This window comes from Pelobates fuscus, chromosome 6 (genome assembly GCF_036172605.1).
Source record: "Pelobates fuscus isolate aPelFus1 chromosome 6, aPelFus1.pri, whole genome shotgun sequence".
Classification (NCBI taxonomy): Eukaryota; Metazoa; Chordata; class Amphibia; order Anura; family Pelobatidae; genus Pelobates; species Pelobates fuscus.
Window position 1 is genome coordinate 255,026,778 of NC_086322.1, and position 19,018 is coordinate 255,045,795.

At 38.7% G+C, this 19,018-nt stretch overlaps 1 protein-coding gene across 1 annotated transcript in view; it reads right to left on the reverse strand.

Moving 5' to 3' along the window:
* Positions 1-3,153: 3,153 nt before the first annotated feature.
* DUSP3 (dual specificity phosphatase 3) overlaps positions 3,154-19,018 on the reverse strand; it is a 32,051-nt gene continuing 16,186 nt past the window's right edge. The window contains exons 2-3 of the mRNA XM_063458970.1: positions 16,092-16,318; positions 3,154-3,569 (exon numbers count right to left, since the gene is read on the reverse strand). Coding sequence (XP_063315040.1) covers positions 3,370-3,569; positions 16,092-16,318 — 427 coding nt within the window. The 3' untranslated portion in view covers positions 3,154-3,369. The remainder of the gene's footprint in view (positions 3,570-16,091; positions 16,319-19,018) is intronic.

A 19,018-nucleotide genomic window follows, 5' to 3' on the forward strand; every position in this document is an offset into this window, starting at 1 on the left:
ATATGTGCAGGTGCTTAAAGGACCACTATAGGCACCCCGACCACTTCAGCTTAATGATGTGGTCTGGGTGCCAGGTCCATCTATGTTTAACCCTGCCTGCTGTAAACATAGCAGTTTCAGAGAAAGTTAATCCAGCCTCTAGTGGCTGTCTCATTGACTGAGAATGCTTTCCTATGGACTAACTGAATGCGCGCGCGGCGCATGCGCATTCAGCCGATGACGTTGGAGAAAGGTAAGATTTTAACCCCTTCCTCCCCCTTCAGCCCGGCGGGAGGGGGGCCATGAGGGTGGGGGCACCCTCAGGGCACTATAGTGCCAGGAAAACAAGTTTGTGAAGTGCAGTAAAGTAAGATCAAGTATGACATAATAGGAAGCCAATTAATTATGTATTTATTTATTTTATAAAATGAATATATCCTTTCCTCCCTCCCCACAATAGTTTTTATATATTGGTGTTGGTCTGTGCCACTAGATCTCTTCTGGGTACTATGCCTCCTAAAGGTATACCCTTTGTCCATGAGAAGAACTTTGTTATGGAGGAATATATTTAAGGTAAATTAGCCAAAAGCTTCATCTTCCTTACCTGCAGATACAGGGCTCATTTTTGTATCTAAAAAATAGGGGAATCTAAAATGGTATACTGATTACAGAGAATTGAGCAAAATAACCACCAGGAATACCTGTCCAATTCTTGTAATTACAGATCCTTTTTGAAGGTACATAATAAAAAATGTCATGAGTCGGGGGGCGGTGCCAACTGTGGAACAGAGCAGACACGTTTCCCTGAGCTCAGAGGCTGGCTAACGATTTTATCTTTGAAAACGGGCACTTACCTGAGCAAACAACCCATCACCAGTGGTGGGAAGGAGGAATGGGGTGAAAAGAACAAAAACCCCAAGGCTGATAAGGCCAACAAGCCGAGATATCGGCGAACTCCTGCGGGGGTTCCAGAGAACCGCATGGGACAAGATGGCACTGGGAGGGTTTTTTTTATTAGCTATCATTATTTGTTTTTTTATACTATGGTATTAATTGTTATCTAGCAGACCATAATATTACAATAATATATATAGATCAAAATAGTCATAATAATCACTATTTTAAATAACAACTAACTACATATCATGCCAGTCAAAATTAAATATTGCAATGAATCCATTTTGATATACATTTAATTTATATTAAGATTGGTCATTTTAATATTCCTGATCTTCTCAATTTACAATGTGCACAAAGTTTTTTACTTTCCATTTTTATAGTGTTATTTAAATGTTTTTTTTTTAACTGCAGATATATAGTTGTATCAGTAGCAGGCTTTTAGGTATATCCATTGTGGTTCAAAATATTGGTAATTTGCTTTTAAAAAACATCCATTCATTCAAAGAACTATTTAAACTGGTACACATTCGGGGCAGTGTCATTGATATTTTTTGGTCTTTGTAACGTTTAACATGTTGGACACAATGCGTAGACCAGTAGTGGACTATACCTTGACTGTTGCAGAATTTTAGGAGACATTTTTTTGTTATTATTATTTCCTCTTGACAGAATTTTCACCCTCCTGTACACCTTGTTATTTTTTTTAAACTAGAAGAATTTGAATGGTAACTAATTTTGGGACTTGTGATTTGGGTTCTGGGTACCTGCGATCTTCGTGTAGGTAAGTGACCTTTGCTAGGACTTTCTGTAGATTATATTACCTATTCCTCCTATTATCCTTAGGTGAATTTCATCATTGGACGCTACAGTGTTTCTTTCCTATGCTGGTAGCGGTTATTCTGCTGACTACTTTTTTGTGAGGCTTTTTATTGTGCTTTTACTTAGTAGCAGTTACTTGCATCTATTAAACTTATTGTTACGCTATCTGATTTGCAAAACTTAAACACGGGGGACATTTTTCACTGCTATTTATTTGTGATTTACTGGCATGTTATGTTGTTTTATATTGCAGCCCCTATATTGTTTCCATTTTTACTCGAGGATTTGTTTTTTTCTTTTTAATCTAGAGTTGGCAGCATTTCATTATATAATAAAACATATATTTTAACAAACCCTCTCTATTTCCTAGATGTTTCTGCACAGTAATTTACAGTGATGTCCAATGCTTGCAAGTGTTATGGGACCAATCAAGCAATAGCCACATAACCTGACATTCAGTGCATCACAGAGAACTGAACTTTACCTAGTATGACCATTAACCGTTGATGATTAAGAATACTGTCGGCATGTGTTAGATATGCTGCACGTGCCCACAGAAGAGAATGCAAAAGCACTGACGGAGCATTACTGCAAGAAGAATTAAAATAGTGGCCACTGGGAATATCTAGTGGCAAGTACAATAAAGAATAAAATGAAGTAAACAGAGGATCAGAAGAAAAGTAAAGGTGCTGCTGGCACTTGGTATACACAAAGGGTCGGAGAGGATTGAAACCCAAAAAACGTCTGTGACAGAGCTGCTGAATAAAAAAATAAAAATACATTTGCATAAGTTTTTCTCAAAACTTATTCCATATTGATATTAAACCCAGTGTTCAGCAACACATCAAATAGCCATTCCATAATGCCAGCACTCTAGGTCTTAGAAATAAAAATATTCTTTATTGTTACATCAATCCAATAGTCAACGTTTCAATGTAGAGATTGTAGCCGTATTAGTCCAGTGATGTAGATGTAAAAAACAGATACAATTTGTATCTTACCTTTTTTATTGGACTAACAGAATTTTTTAATGATAAGCTTTCAAGAGAACCTCCCTTTCTCAAGTCTAAAGCATTTCTGAGCAAGACGACAAATAGAAATCAAAGTTGAGTTGTGATACAGGGGTTAAAAAAATATAATGTTTTATAGAAAGCTGCACAAAAATAATAATAATAATAATAATCTCTCCTTAGCCATGCCCCTTCATACAGAAGAGACTTCCTTATCAGTGTATGTCCACAGCTCAGCCCATAACATCACTGAGTGAGCTGCTTTTAATTCACAACCTGGTGGCAGATAACAAAATTATAGAGAAACAGGTAGTGATATCCTCGCTGCTTGTTATCGTCTTCTAATGCAGAATGGTTTGTAGTGCAGTTCAACCAGTGATTTTCTGGAGTGAGGGTGTGTGTCTAAGGAGGCGGGCTTTTGATTCAGCATTCTGCAAAAAAATATTATTTTTGCACAAAAGCTATAAATTGCGAAAAATAACATATTAATTAAGCCAAAGTCTTATAAGTTGTATTGGCGCATGGAGTGTCCATTTAAAAATGTAATCATTCTGAAACACAATGTAAAATAAAAGAGAATAACAAAAAAAAAGTGTGATTGCAATGTAAATGTATCTGGCAGTAAAATAAACGTACAGGTTTTATAGGAGTATAATCAGTATTAATGCTTGTTTTCCGCTGCTAGTTTTGCATTAAGCTGACACAGCTGCTTTAGAAATCCATCATTTGGTCCAATCTCTCTCTTTTCGCGGACTAAGGAGACAGCAGTTTTCGCATCCATCTTGTGGTGGACCATAAGATAAGCTATAACCAAAGTGGGAGAGCGGCTGTAGCCTTCACGACAATGAACTAATACACGACCTGAAAAAAATGAAAAAAGGAATACTTCCATAAGAGATATCACAGAAAAAGGAATAACCTAAATATCAATTAAAGGGACACTCCAGACCCCTACAGCATTTCAGCTTGCGGAAGTGGCGCATGTGTGAAAAGTGTGACCTCTTTTTTCCCCCAGTTTTCAAAAAGTGCAGATTTCAATAGAATATGACACTTTTCTAAATAGAGTTTTTTACACCTACCTCTGGCTGTCAATCAGACAACTGATCCTGTTACTTCCTGGAAGATTGAACTCAAGAGGCAGAAATTGCTCAGGGCACATGCCTTTGCTTTACAATGAGATGGACAGTGGGGTGCCTCTTTAAGATTCAGCTAGCTGGACCTTCCACTGATGTTAGGCACTCTGATTGACTCAGGGTTATTCAGTTTGGCAATTTTAGCCTCGATTCAGAAATTAAATTGTGAATTCACATTGAATTCCTGGCAATTCTCACTTTAGTGAATAACCCTGAGAATGTATATATTTGTTATATATATATATATGTAAAAAATAGATAAAATTCGTATCTTGTAATACCTTTTTTATTGGACTAACAGAATTTTTTAGTGACAAGCTTTCGGGATAACCTCCCTTTCTCAAGTCTGAAGCATTTCTGAGCAAGACGACACATAGAATTCAAAGTTGAGTTGTGATATAGGGGTTAAAGCGACATGAGTGTAGATAAGACACAGGTTTGGTAGAAAATAGACACCATCTTTGTAGAGGGTCATAAATATCTTTCTGAAGAGCAGAGTGAGGGGGGAGAGAGGGAAAATAAAAACAAACAAGCAGACAGTGCAGAGGATGGTACACTTTATACATGCACACACACATAAATGTGTATATGTGAACGCATAAACACATGTACATATACATAAACACATATACATACATGCACATGAACTCATATACACAAATATAAATGCACAGAAATATATATATATATATAAAAGCATACATGCATATGAGTATGGGAAAGCATAGGTTAACACATAGTACTTGGTATACAGATAGAATAAACATATAGGAATGCATTTTAAAGTGTTGGTACATATGACAGAATAGTAAGATAATGCTGGGAGAGTGTTCATGTAAAGTGTTGGTAGTGGGACAGGAATCCCAAATCAATATTTAGTCCTCTATTCTTGCTGTTAAACCATTTAATCATTCTGGCTTCAAAGGCTTTTCTTTCCTGGGTATTTTTAAAACCCCCCTTCAGTACTTTGATTTTTAGGTCCTTCAGTGAGTGGCCAGGCTGGGTAAAGTGGTGTCCCACAGGAGTGCAGTATGATTCTTCTTTGTGGTGTTTAATAGAGTGTCTGTGCATATTCATTCTGCCATTTAATGGCTGGGTGGTTTCCCCAATGTAGCATCCTAGGTGGCATTTTATGCATTGAATCATGTATACCACATTGCTGGATGTGCAGGAGTATGAACCTTTAATGCTGTGGGTTTTATTGTTGTGTGTGGCTATGTTGTCTGTGCATATGTGCTGACACAGTTTGCAGCGAGGTTTTTTGCATTGACTGGTCCCATTTTCTTCATTCTTACCATCAGTGGGCAGCTTCCTGTTGATTATTTTTTGTTGGAGGTTTGGTGGTTGTCTGAAGGCCAAAATGGGTGTTTCAGGGAAAATGTTTTTCAGAGTCTCATCTTCTGTTAATATTGGTTGTAGGTCTCTGATGATTTTCCGTATTTCCTCAAGAGCTGGGTTGTAGGTGACCACAAGTGGCACTCGTGTGGATATTTTTTTCTCTCTGTACTGTAGCAGGTGCGTGCGTGGCGTTTTTACAGCAGAGTTGATTTGTTTGGTAATAATCTTTGGTTTGTAGCCTTTCTGTCTCATAGATTGGGAGAGTACATTTAGATGGGAATTACGGTCACTAGGATCAGAGCATATGCGATGGTACCTAGTGGCTTGGCTGTAGATGATGCCCTGTTTAGTGTGGGAGGGGTGGAAGCTGGAGCTGTGTAGGTAACTGCACCTGTCTGTGGGTTTTCTGTAAACCGAGGTGTGGATTGTGCCATTGTTACATGTCACAGTGGTGTCCAGAAAATTCACAGATCTAGTGGAGTATTCCATTTTTAGTTTGATTGATGGATGGAGTGTGTTGAAAGAGTCATGGAACTGTATCAGTTTTTCTTCACTTTCAGTCCAAATTATGAAGATATCATCGATATAGCGATAATATTTGTATGGTTTGGTGTGTTGAATTTCTAGGAATCTCTGTTCAAGATCTGCCATAAACAGATTAGCATATTGGGGTGCCATCTTAGTGCCCATAGCAGTGCCCATGGTTTGTAGGTAAACCTCATTGTTAAAACTGAAGTAGTTATGTGTGAGGATAAATAGTGCCAGTTCTGTGATAATTCGGGGGCTGTATTTTTGGTTGTTGACATGAGAGAGAAAATGGAAGCAAGCATTGATGCCATCTGTATGTGGAATGTTGCTGTATAGAGATTCCACATCCATGGTTACAAGGATTGTGTTAGCAGGGAGATTGGTGATTTGGCTGAGTTTGTTGAGGAAGTCGGTTGTGTCTTTTATGAAGCTGTTAGTGTTGGTGACTAGAGGTTTTAGTGTATTTTCTACCAGTCCTGAGACCTGTTCTGTGAGAGTTCCCATTCCTGTAATTATGGGTCTTCCAGGATTACCTGCTTTGTGGATTTTGGGAAGCATATAGAAAGTGCCCATGCAGGGACTAGTTGGTATGAGTGATTGCAGTTCCTGGTGTAAGTTCTCAGGGAAGGATTTAATGAGCTCCCTAAGTTGTGATGTATATTCCTTGGTGGGGTCTTCATTTAGTTTTCTATAGTATTTGTCATCTGACAATTGCCTGTCCCCCTCTTTTATGTAGTCCTGGGTGTTCATTATCACTACTGCTCCTCCCTTGTCTGCTGGTTTGATGGTGATAGCAGGCAAGGGAGGAGCAGTAGTGATAATGAACACCCAGGACTACATAAAAGACGGGGACAGGCAATTGTCAGATGACAAATACTATAGAAAACTAAATGAAGACCCCACCAAGGAATATACATCACAACTTAGGGAGCTCATTAAATCCTTCCCTGAGAACTTACACCAGGAACTGCAATCACTCATACCAACTAGTCCCTGCATGGGCACTTTCTATATGCTTCCCAAAATCCACAAAGCAGGTAATCCTGGAAGACCCATAATTACAGGAATGGGAACTCTCACAGAACAGGTCTCAGGACTGGTAGAAAATACACTAAAACCTCTAGTCACCAACACTAACAGCTTCATAAAAGACACAACCGACTTCCTCAACAAACTCAGCCAAATCACCAATCTCCCTGCTAACACAATCCTTGTAACCATGGATGTGGAATCTCTATACAGCAACATTCCACATACAGATGGCATCAATGCTTGCTTCCATTTTCTCTCTCATGTCAACAACCAAAAATACAGCCCCCGAATTATCACAGAACTGGCACTATTTATCCTCACACATAACTACTTCAGTTTTAACAATGAGGTTTACCTACAAACCATGGGCACTGCTATGGGCACTAAGATGGCACCCCAATATGCTAATCTGTTTATGGCAGATCTTGAACAGAGATTCCTAGAAATTCAACACACCAAACCATACAAATATTATCGCTATATCGATGATATCTTCATAATTTGGACTGAAAGTGAAGAAAAACTGATACAGTTCCATGACTCTTTCAACACACTCCATCCATCAATCAAACTAAAAATGGAATACTCCACTAGATCTGTGAATTTTCTGGACACCACTGTGACATGTAACAATGGCACAATCCACACCTCGGTTTACAGAAAACCCACAGACAGGTGCAGTTACCTACACAGCTCCAGCTTCCACCCCTCCCACACTAAACAGGGCATCATCTACAGCCAAGCCACTAGGTACCATCGCATATGCTCTGATCCTAGTGACCGTAATTCCCATCTAAATGTACTCTCCCAATCTATGAGACAGAAAGGCTACAAACCAAAGATTATTACCAAACAAATCAACTCTGCTGTAAAAACGCCACGCACGCACCTGCTACAGTACAGAGAGAAAAAAATATCCACACGAGTGCCACTTGTGGTCACCTACAACCCAGCTCTTGAGGAAATACGGAAAATCATCAGAGACCTACAACCAATATTAACAGAAGATGAGACTCTGAAAAACATTTTCCCTGAAACACCCATTTTGGCCTTCAGACAACCACCAAACCTCCAACAAAAAATAATCAACAGGAAGCTGCCCACTGATGGTAAGAATGAAGAAAATGGGACCAGTCAATGCAAAAAACCTCGCTGCAAACTGTGTCAGCACATATGCACAGACAACATAGCCACACACAACAATAAAACCCACAGCATTAAAGGTTCATACTCCTGCACATCCAGCAATGTGGTATACATGATTCAATGCATAAAATGCCACCTAGGATGCTACATTGGGGAAACCACCCAGCCATTAAATGGCAGAATGAATATGCACAGACACTCTATTAAACACCACAAAGAAGAATCATACTGCACTCCTGTGGGACACCACTTTACCCAGCCTGGCCACTCACTGAAGGACCTAAAAATCAAAGTACTGAAGGGGGGTTTTAAAAATACCCAGGAAAGAAAAGCCTTTGAAGCCAGAATGATTAAATGGTTTAACAGCAAGAATAGAGGACTAAATATTGATTTGGGATTCCTGTCCCACTACCAACACTTTACATGAACACTCTCCCAGCATTATCTTACTATTCTGTCATATGTACCAACACTTTAAAATGCATTCCTATATGTTTATTCTATCTGTATACCAAGTACTATGTGTTAACCTATGCTTTCCCATACTCATATGCATGTATGCTTTTATATATATATATATATTTCTGTGCATTTATATTTGTGTATATGAGTTCATGTGCATGTATGTATATGTGTTTATGTATATGTACATGTGTTTATGCGTTCACATATACACATTTATGTGTGTGTGCATGTATAAAGTGTACCATCCTCTGCACTGTCTGCTTGTTTGTTTTTATTTTCCCTCTCTCCCCCCTCACTCTGCTCTTCAGAAAGATATTTATGACCCTCTACAAAGATGGTGTCTATTTTCTACCAAACCTGTGTCTTATCTACACTCATGTCGCTTTAACCCCTATATCACAACTCAACTTTGAATTCTATGTGTCGTCTTGCTCAGAAATGCTTCAGACTTGAGAAAGGGAGGTTATCCCGAAAGCTTGTCACTAAAAAATTCTGTTAGTCCAATAAAAAAGGTATTACAAGATACGAATTTTATCTATTTTTTACATCTACATCACTGGACTAATACGGCTACAATTTCTACTTATATATATATATATATATATATAACAAATATATACATTCTCAGGGTTATTATATATACATTCTCAGGGTTATTATATATATATATTTCTTTTGTTTATTTTGGTTTTATTCGGTTTTTTTTTTATGAATGACAACAGTACTTAGAAGTCAGTAGTACACATTAGGATATGAGGTAACAACGTTTCCAATCAACACATGTACATTTTGTTTCCAGGATGAAAATTAACATGGGTGAACATAGAAGGTTAACAGATTATAGCATTTATAGGTGCGTATGACAGATAAATAGGATTGATTAACCCAATCCCAGATTTACGTATTGCTCTAAACAAAATTGTGAGGTAGCGTATTTAGGGCTGTCGGGTGCTATCTATTAGGGCTGTATATATCTCAGTATGTAGTTAGCGGTACCAGTAGTTGCATCATTAGTCTGCACCATTAGCTTATTCAGTGTAATTCTTGGGTGTCTAATGTCAGATGTCATCCCATTCGTTAGTTATTAAGTACCTAAACATTGTGTTCCAGATCAGATAGAAACATGGGTGGATGGGAGTTCATTCATATGTGGTGTTCACTAGTTGTTTAGAATTTGTGGTCAGGGTGTGTGGTTGTTCCACACCGGCTGCGTGCCCCTTCCATGGAGGCTTGGTGTATTCCCTACCCAGTCTCGTCCTGTCATGAGCTTTGAGTGGGAGATCCACGGTTCCCAAATTGTGGGATATAGTGTCTTTTGGCCTGTTAGTGAGTAAGTGACTTCCTCCATCTGTCTGATGCATTCCACCCTAGAATACCATTCCTCCAGAGGCGGTGTCACTTTCTATTTCCAATACTTGGGTAGCATAGCCTTAGCGGCCATGAGCAAATAGTATTCCAGTGATTTGTAATATTTTTGCGGTGGTTTGGGAGACGTGGAAAAATATCTCCTCAAGGGATTGTGGTTTTAGGATCTAAACCAGATTTGTTATTATTTTCAAGATCGTGGACCAGTATCCCTGTAACAACTCACGGTCCCACCATGCATGCTTATATGTGCCCTTTTAGCACCTCCAGCAAGTGTATGGCACCAAGGGGTATATGTGGTGTAGCCCCTCGGGTGTACAACGGCTGTACCATCTTGTGAGTAGTTTATAGTTTGTTTCAACTAAGGGTATATTAAATGAGTTTTTGTGCGTGTGTTGGAACATTTTCTTCCACTCTGATGGAGACAATATTTTGTTTAGTTCCCTGGACCACCCGCAACATATCTGGGGAGTGATTCCTGGGCAGCATCTTGGATGATAGAGTGTATTAATGTGAGTGGTTTCTGTATAGTTTAATGTTCAAGCACCACTCTTCGAGTTCTGAAAAAGGTTTAAAATTTCCCCTCCACTATTACTTCTCTCAAGGTGATAAATGGGAGATGTGAGGGCCGTAGCCACCTGACTCCGGTTAGCCCAGGGGGAATGCTGGGTTGTGTGAGATAGGTGTTAGTGGAGAAATGTGTCCTATCAGTCTTAGTTTGGGTGCATGCTTCTTCCACAGGGTTAGTAGTGGGCTAATGGTGGGGTGTCGACGAGGAAATAGTCTCGGGATCGGTTCCCTTTGCCATGGTAGGGTGGCCAGTGGGAGCTGTATCCATTCTTGCTCCAGGGATTTCTGGTGTTGTGTGCTGTGTGGGTGGCACCAGTCCAGGATTCTAGTGAATTGTGTTGCCAGGTAGTATTTAAATAGGTCAGGCAAGCTGAGTTTGGGTCTGGTGAGTTTTGGGTCTGGTGAGTGTGTCAAATGACAATCTTGGCCTATTGCCAAACCATACATAGTCTGTAGACATTTTTCTTAGGGACTAAAAAAAGCATGTGGGAACCCCCACAGGCAGAATCTGAAACATATCTAACAAGCATGGGAGGATATTAATCTTAATTATGTTTACTCGTCCCATCCAGGAGTAGTGGTGTTTGTTCCATTTAGCTAGGTCTCTGGTTAGGGTTTGTAGTAATGGGATATAATTTCAGGCAACAATATCTTTAACCTCAGAGGTTAGCTTAATGCCTAGGTATTTTATGAGAGAGGTCGTAACTTTAAAAGGGAAGTTCAATTTAAGCGATTGCATTATGTGGTGTGGTGTTGCTATCGGTAGGATTTCGCTTTTGTCATAGTTGACTTTCAAATTTGAGACTTTAGAGTAAAGTGATAATTCTTTCATCAGAGCTGGGAGGGAAGTAATGGGATTGGTAATGGTGAATATTAGGGCGTCCACGTATGCAGAGACTTTGTATTGTGAGGGGTGACCTTGTATTCCGGTTAAGTCGCTATTGCGTTTAAGAAGGGCTTCAGGGATAACAAATAATAGTGGAGATAGAGGGCAGCCCTGTCTAGTTCCGTTTTGGATAGGTAGTGGGTCGGATTTTGTTCCATTAACCTGAACCCTGGCCTGCAGGTGGTTATAGATCGCGCGTACCCATGCCAGCCATTGGTCACGAAAGCCCATCTCCCCATAACATTGAAGAGTAGGGACCAGTCCACCCTATCAAAGGCCTTTTCTGCGTCAATGCTTAATAGTAGAGTAGTTGTTTTTTGTGTATGATATTTATGATGTTAATAGTGTTGTCTTTGGCCTCTCTGTGTGGCGTGAAGCTCGCCTAGCCCTTGGAGGTGCGGTTTGAGTCGGTTGGCCAGCATGCGAGAGAAGATCACTTATTATCACTAATTACTACAGAATGTGTGATCTTTATCGGGCTTGGGAATTAAGGTTATGATGGCTTTTAAAGCCGACGTACTGAAGGTGGCAGTATTCAGGATCAAGTTAAAGGCATTCATCAAATGGGTTCCTAACTGTGGGGAGAAGAGTTTGTAGTATTTGTTAGAGTAGCCATACGGACCAGGACTTTTCCCATTAAGTACAGCTTTGATGGCTTGTAGTAGCTCATCAAGTGAGAATGGGGCATTAAGTGCTTCCTTAAACATGGGAGGCAGCTTATTTGTTATGTTTTTTTGTATGTAGTGGAGTCTGTCAGTGTCTGGTATCGTAGGCGGGGCAATCCATATAAGGAGGCATAGTAGTGGTGAAAGGTTTGCACTGTATCTTTAGTGAGTTGGCATGTCCTACCCTGGGAGTCTTTAATTTTAGAGATGTATGACTTATGTAGTCTTTGTTTTAACACCCGTGCTAGTAGTCTGCCATTTTTGTTGCCTTTTGCGTAAAACGAGTGTTGCGTGAGTAATATCGCTCTTTTAGCGTTGTGGTTCAGGAGAAGCGCTAATTGCTCCATTTTTAGTCTGACTGCGACTAATAAGTGGGGATGCTTGTCAGCTTTGTGTCTTGTCTCCAGATCCTGAATATCAGCGGGGAGTGTGGTTATTTTTTTTGTCCCTTTCCTTCTTAGTTCTGGTGCCTTATTGGATAAGTGTGCCCCTTATGACGCACTTGCGTGCTTCCCAGGTGGTTAATGGTGAGGTGTCGGATGTTGGGTTATCATGAAAATAATTTGATATAGTTTCCTGTAGCCCTCTTTTCACTTGCTGGTTGTCCAGTAGTGAATCGTTAATTTTCCAGTTCCAGGTTCTATGATGTGTAAAGATGGTATCTATTCGGGAGTATGTGTCTCTGGCATAGGAATAGAATGTATAGTTGTTTGCTGTTGGTGCCCAGATGTACCTCATGGGCACTGTTCATGTAAAGTGTCACTAGGAATGGTATTGTGCAGAAGTGCATATGTAAGGGTCAGTGTGGTTCATCTTTAAATAATGTCACAGTTCAGTATTGTCAATATTTACAGGCTGAAATGATGTGATCAGCATACTTCCTTAATGGTTAAATGAACCTTCTAAACACCACAACCACTACAACCCTAACACGGTAAGTAGTCAAACTGTTTAAGAATGGTTTCATAACTTTACTAGATCCTGCTGGGAACCCATTACTGCCTCCTGTAAGGAGCTTCTATTATTTTCACCTACCTAAGAATTGCTGGGCATGGTTTTCTCATTGGCTTAGATTGTCAACTGAGTGCTCTCAGCCAATGAGTTGGCTCTGCACCATCAAGCACAGCTCAGTGAACGAGCTTTAAGGTGCAGAGGAGGTTATTGAGGTGTGTGTGGCAGGGTAAATGTGAAAGGGGTAAATGCAGCCCCCCTCCTCCTTAACTTTTAGGCTGCAAGGTGGACTCTTATCTGATTTACTGGTGGCTTAGTGGGCTGAGCTAATGGTCTGCAATTTCTAATGCTCTCTTCCAGGAGCATCAGCAGTGTTCTTCACACAAGGATTGTGCAGAACTGCTGCTCCTTCACCCGAGCTCACAGAGCAGGACCTATTCATCTCCCCACCGGCCCATGCAGCTGCAATGGTCACATAGTTACATAGTTACATAGCTGAAAAGAGACTTGCGTCCATCAAGTTCAGCCTTCCTCACATTTGTTTATTGCTGTTGATCCAAAAGAAGGCAAAAAAAAACAGTTTGAAGCACAATTTTGCAACAAGCTAGGAAAAAAAATCCTTCTTGACCCCAGAATGGCAGTCAGATTTATCCTTGGATCAAGCAGTTATTACCCTACGATGAAAGATTATATCCTTTAATATTCTGTTTTTGCAAGTATGCATCTAGTAGCTGTTTGAACATCTGTATGGACTCTGATAAAACCACTTCTTCAAGCAGAGAATTCCACATCCTGATTGTTCTTACAGTAAAAAAAACCTTTCCTTTGCCTTAGACGAAATCTTCTTTCTTCCAGTCTAAACGCATGGCCTCGTGTCCTATTTGTCCTATGTGAATGTTTGTGAATAGATTTCCACACAATGGTTTGTATTGGCCCCGAATATATTTGTATAATGTTATCATATCCCCTCTCAGGCGACGTTTTTCTAAACTAAATAGGTTTAAATTTGTTAACCTTTCTTCATAGCTGATATGTTCCATTCCTTTTATTAATTTTGTAGCCCGCCTCTGCACTTTTCTAGTGCCATAATATCCTTCTTTAGAACAGGTGCCCAAAATTGCACAGCATATTCAATGTGTGGTCTTACCAGTGATTTATAAAGAGGCAAAATGATATTCTCGTCCCGAGAATGAATGCCCTTTTTCATGCATGACAATACCCTACTGGCCCTGGCCACTTCTGATTGACATTGCACATTGTTGCATAGTTTGTTGTCTATAACAATTCCCAAGTCCTTTTCGTGTGTTGTTATCCCTAATTCGCTTCCATTAAAGGGTATACGTTGCTTGTGTATTCTTTACGCCGAAGTGCATAACTTTGCATTTTTCAACATTAAATTTCATCTGCCATTTGAGTGCCCAGTCCATCTAAATCCCTCTGCAGCAAAGTAATATCTTGCTCACATTGTATTATTTTACAAAGTTTTGTGTCATCTGCAAACACTGAAACATGACTTTCAATGCTGTCTTCAAGATCATTTATAAACATGTTAAATAGAAGGGGTCCCAGAACAGACCCCTGAGGGACACCACAAAGAATAATATATGCCTTCGATCGGATATCTATCTCCAAGGACATATGTTATAGGGGAGCGCTTCAGTGATATTGTGTAAATAGTTTACTCACATACAATGTGTGTGTCAGACGATATTCAGATATAAAGGGAAAAAGGCAACAAAAAATAACATAGTATAATTCTGTTACGTACATATATTTAACCATACCAGAAAATAAGTGGTTTCAACTCACATTGATAAGAGCCTTACAAAGGGACAGGCTCAAATCACACACTCCCTTTGTAAGGCTCTTATCAATGTGAGTTGAAACCACTTATTTTCTGGTATGGTTAAATATATGTAACAGAATTATACTATGTTGTTTTTTTTGTTGCCTTTTTCCCTTTATATCTGAATATCGTCTGACACACACATTGCATGTGAGTAAACTATTTACACAATATCACTGAAGCGCTCAACTATAACATATGTCCTGGGAGAGGGGATATCAAATTTAAGGCATTTATTATTCTTTATTATTCTATTATCAAAAGGGGTGTGGGAGACTCCCCTTAGAGTGTGAAGCGGCTGTTTTACATAAACATTGGTAAGCGCACATAACACGTTTTTTTTCACATTTTCAATGGTCCACAAAGAACTGGCATTCTAATGGTAGCACTGGCACTGCAGTCTGGGACACCAAAGGGCACCTCCTGCAAATGAAATTTGTTTTTCAAAACATAAATTTCATTTGCAATATTAAAAATGGTGTTTACACAATTATGGGGTATGGGTGATTATCCTGGTAATCATGTATACACGACTGTCAAACTGAAAGGGTTAAAGGAAAACTGTAGGCATCATAACCCCTTCAATTGGTTAAAGTGGTTATTTGCCCACATTAATCTGAGGTCCGTCATAGATGTTATGGTACTTGCAGTGTTCATTATAACATAGTAACATAAAAAAGACAACAACAAAAAAGGTTGAAGTATTTTCCAACTGTGCCACAATCCCAAATTGATTCCAAAATGGTGCAAATGATTCATTTATAGTGTAAATTATCAGCATTGTTTTTGAGGTTTTGTGCATGAAATCTCCACACTTTTTACACATGATAAGAGTTCATGCATGCAAGCACATTTCACAAATGGAAGAGAATATGATGTGAAAAATTGTCCTTCTTCCTGGCAATAAAATGGTTTTTATCACTTCCAATAATATCGACCCTTCAACGTCCTAACCTTTAATAGATAAAGTCTGGTATTGCAACCTTTACTGAACAATTGTCTTAGAGAAAAATTAAAGAAATGGGAGCGTACCAGAACAACAAAAAATAAAAGAAAAAGTAATACTATGTAAGTGGCACACAAAAATGTCTGCTGTCTGCCAATATAGGATACCACTATCTAATAGTGCTAGATCAGAAATATCTCATTTCATATCTCAAGACCTAGAAAGAGCCAGTGCCCCTCTTTAGAAAGAGAAGTCTACAAATACCTTCCAAAAAAAAAAAAAAAAAAAAGACAATATTTGTAGACTTATTCCTCAGTATATCCCTCGGTATACCCCAAACATGGGTGAGTATACTTCAGAAGCCTACTTTTTGGCTGGTGGACAGAAAAAACAAAGAAACTGCCGAATTAAAAATTATTAAATACACGTGAACAGAGAAACATAAACAAACAGAGTTAAAACATTGATAGTCAAATAAGAATCAGAGATTTTAGCTTATTTTATAAACTTACCATTTTTTTGTGATAAAGCTTTATCAATAAAGTCTGAGGTTTTCTCAAAATGAGAACTGAGGTTATAATATGGTGTATCGTTGGCTTTAATACCATAGTAGACAATGTCTGTTCCATTGTAGAAATCACTGTTGGTGTTTACATGCATGAAAGACTTCCCTTCAGCAGCATTGAGAATATGAGTAATCCCAAGACGACATAACTCCGTAATATTTTCTGCTATAGATCTAAGGGATAAAACCAGGGTAAAATAAATAAATATACAATGGCTATGCGTTTTAAAACAAATATTCTGAACATGCCTGCCTGTGAAACAGTGGAATAACAGTGGAGAGAGGGTCCTGTAGAATTTTGGAGTTTAAAGTAATGGTGGGCATTAACTTGGTGTATGTAGTGTTGGCATTTGACTGCAGTGGTGTTTTTACATGTAGTTTGTGGCTTTTAAATGCCGAGATGTATGGACATATATACAGTGCCCTCCACTACAAATTTGTTAAATATATGTGTGGCACAATTATTGGCACCCTTTTAGTCAATACTTTGTGTCACCTCCCTTTGCCATATAATAGTTCAGAGTCTTCTTCTATAACATCTGATGAGGTTGCAAAACATATGGCTAAGGATTTGAGACTATTCCTCCATACAGAATCTCTCCAGATCCCTAAAAATTCGAGGCCGACACTGGTGGACCATGGCTATGGCAGGACCTTGGCTATGGCAGGACCTTGGTTTGGTGGGAAGTAAACCATTGTTGTGTTGATTTTGATGTATGTTTTTAATAATTGTCCTGCTGGAAGATCCAACTACGTCCCGATTTCAGCTTTCTGGCATAGGCAGTCAGATATTCATTTAATATTTATTGATAATTGATAGAGACCATGATATCATTGTAATGTCTTTTATACCAATATAGTGGTTTAATTATAGTGCCTCAAATATCTAACAATATACTAATATATTTATTAATCCCACGATTAGGAAATATCCAAATCATTTAATGGAAAACTTTATCAATTACCTCGCTAAACCTTATATCTTACCTGAGGTCTTTGGATTGCATGTATACATTTTTACACACTATAAAATTATTCCCAATAATAAAAGACTCCGTAATAGTAAAACAAATCTAGGGATGATTTATTCACACAAGCGTGATTAATCTATGAAGTGCCATCAGATTATGGTTAAGGTAATTATTTGTACAATGTAGGCCAAAGTAAATATCACAGGTTATATAGCACACCTAACCTTCAAAGGAATTGATCCACTACCATAATAAAACATATGCCAATAAGAACAATAAGGATGTGGAATTCTCTGCCTGAAGAAGTGGTTTTATCAGAGTCCATACAGATGTTCAAACAGCTACTAGACGCATACTTGCAAAAACAGAATATTCAAGGATATAATCTGACTGCCATTGTAGGGTAATACGTGCTTGATCCAAGGATAAATCTGACTGCCATTCTGGGGTCAACAAGGAATTTTTTTTCCTAGTTTGTTGCAAAATTGGAAGTGCTTCAAACTGGGTTTTTTGCCTTCTTTTGGATCAACAGCAAAAAACAAATGTGAGGAAGGCTGAACTTGATGGATGCAAGGCTCTTTTCAGCTATGTAATAACAAGGTCTCCTCCTGCACAACATTCATCAGCTGGTCATTGCATACAGGCAATCATAAAGCATTAGGTTGGCCAAAAGGCATATCATAAAATATAAATCTATGATTGAGTGGGGGCTGATTAACTAAATGGGTGTAAGAAAGGTAGAAGACAATATTTAGGCATATACCATATCCACTTCCCATAGTAACTCCCAGGCTGTGTATAATCTCATGGATTTGATGAACAGAGACAATATTAATTGCAATATTAATTATTAATTTCAATATCCAATATTAATTACAGATATGATAAGTATGATGCAGCTATCAGTTTTTATCAAACTGAAGTCAACCACATAAACTCAATCACGTATTTACAACAAAGAAAACAGCCTTTTTATATGATACAGTTCTACACCTTGTTAGAAATTATAACAGGTTAGGTTGGTATATCAAATTACAGAGCACTGTATCAGCTTTGATTGTACTTTACTGAATTCATTGTCATAGGGCAGTTAATCGCAATTGTCAGGGAAATAGGCACGCTTGGCTATTTTAAGGGAACAACTAGTCCCACACAGACTCGTAGACTAAGAGCCCCCTCTGCAGAAAAGAGTTAGCATTTCAAAGTATGCTAATATTACTTTCCAATAATATTGTTTTATGGGAGATGAAAGCACATAGTGAAGTTCCAAGATGGTTACTATAGTGAAGGCTGATGTTTGCTGAGATCTTGGTTCTATAATGGTCTCTGTCCCTTTGATTGTACAATGGTCTGATGATGATGTTCTTTGAGCTGACCTGAAGAAAGATCACTCCTGCCTAAATCTGGCTCTTTTTATTCCCTTTTTCCCGATCTACGGGTAGGTCCAAAAAGTGTAATTTGGAGCTATTTACCCACATCTGATTGGCACACATTGCCCCAGTGATTTGTTTATGTATTATTGGTACCTGTCCAGCAGATGACTTTCGGTCCCCAGAAATTCCTAGAATGGATCTTTTTTTTTTTAAGTTTTATTGTATGTAGTAAAATGACTAGGGGAATCAATTGACCTATGGTTAACCAGTTTGTGTGGTGGTTTAGCGCTTTGACTGTATAGGTGAAATAGGGGAGGCAGCTCAACAACCCAGTTCAGAGTCTCTCTGTTCCAGGCCAAATACAGGATACTCATGTGGGAGGGAGGGAGTATCTCCTCATAATATTCACAGGTGGTATATGGAGTAAAAAGATAAAAAATTAAAAAAAGAATTAATAACTATATAGTTTAGTGTTTTTGGAATGTAAGAAACATTTTTGCATTTAATAACAAATGAGTGGAGCTAACAAG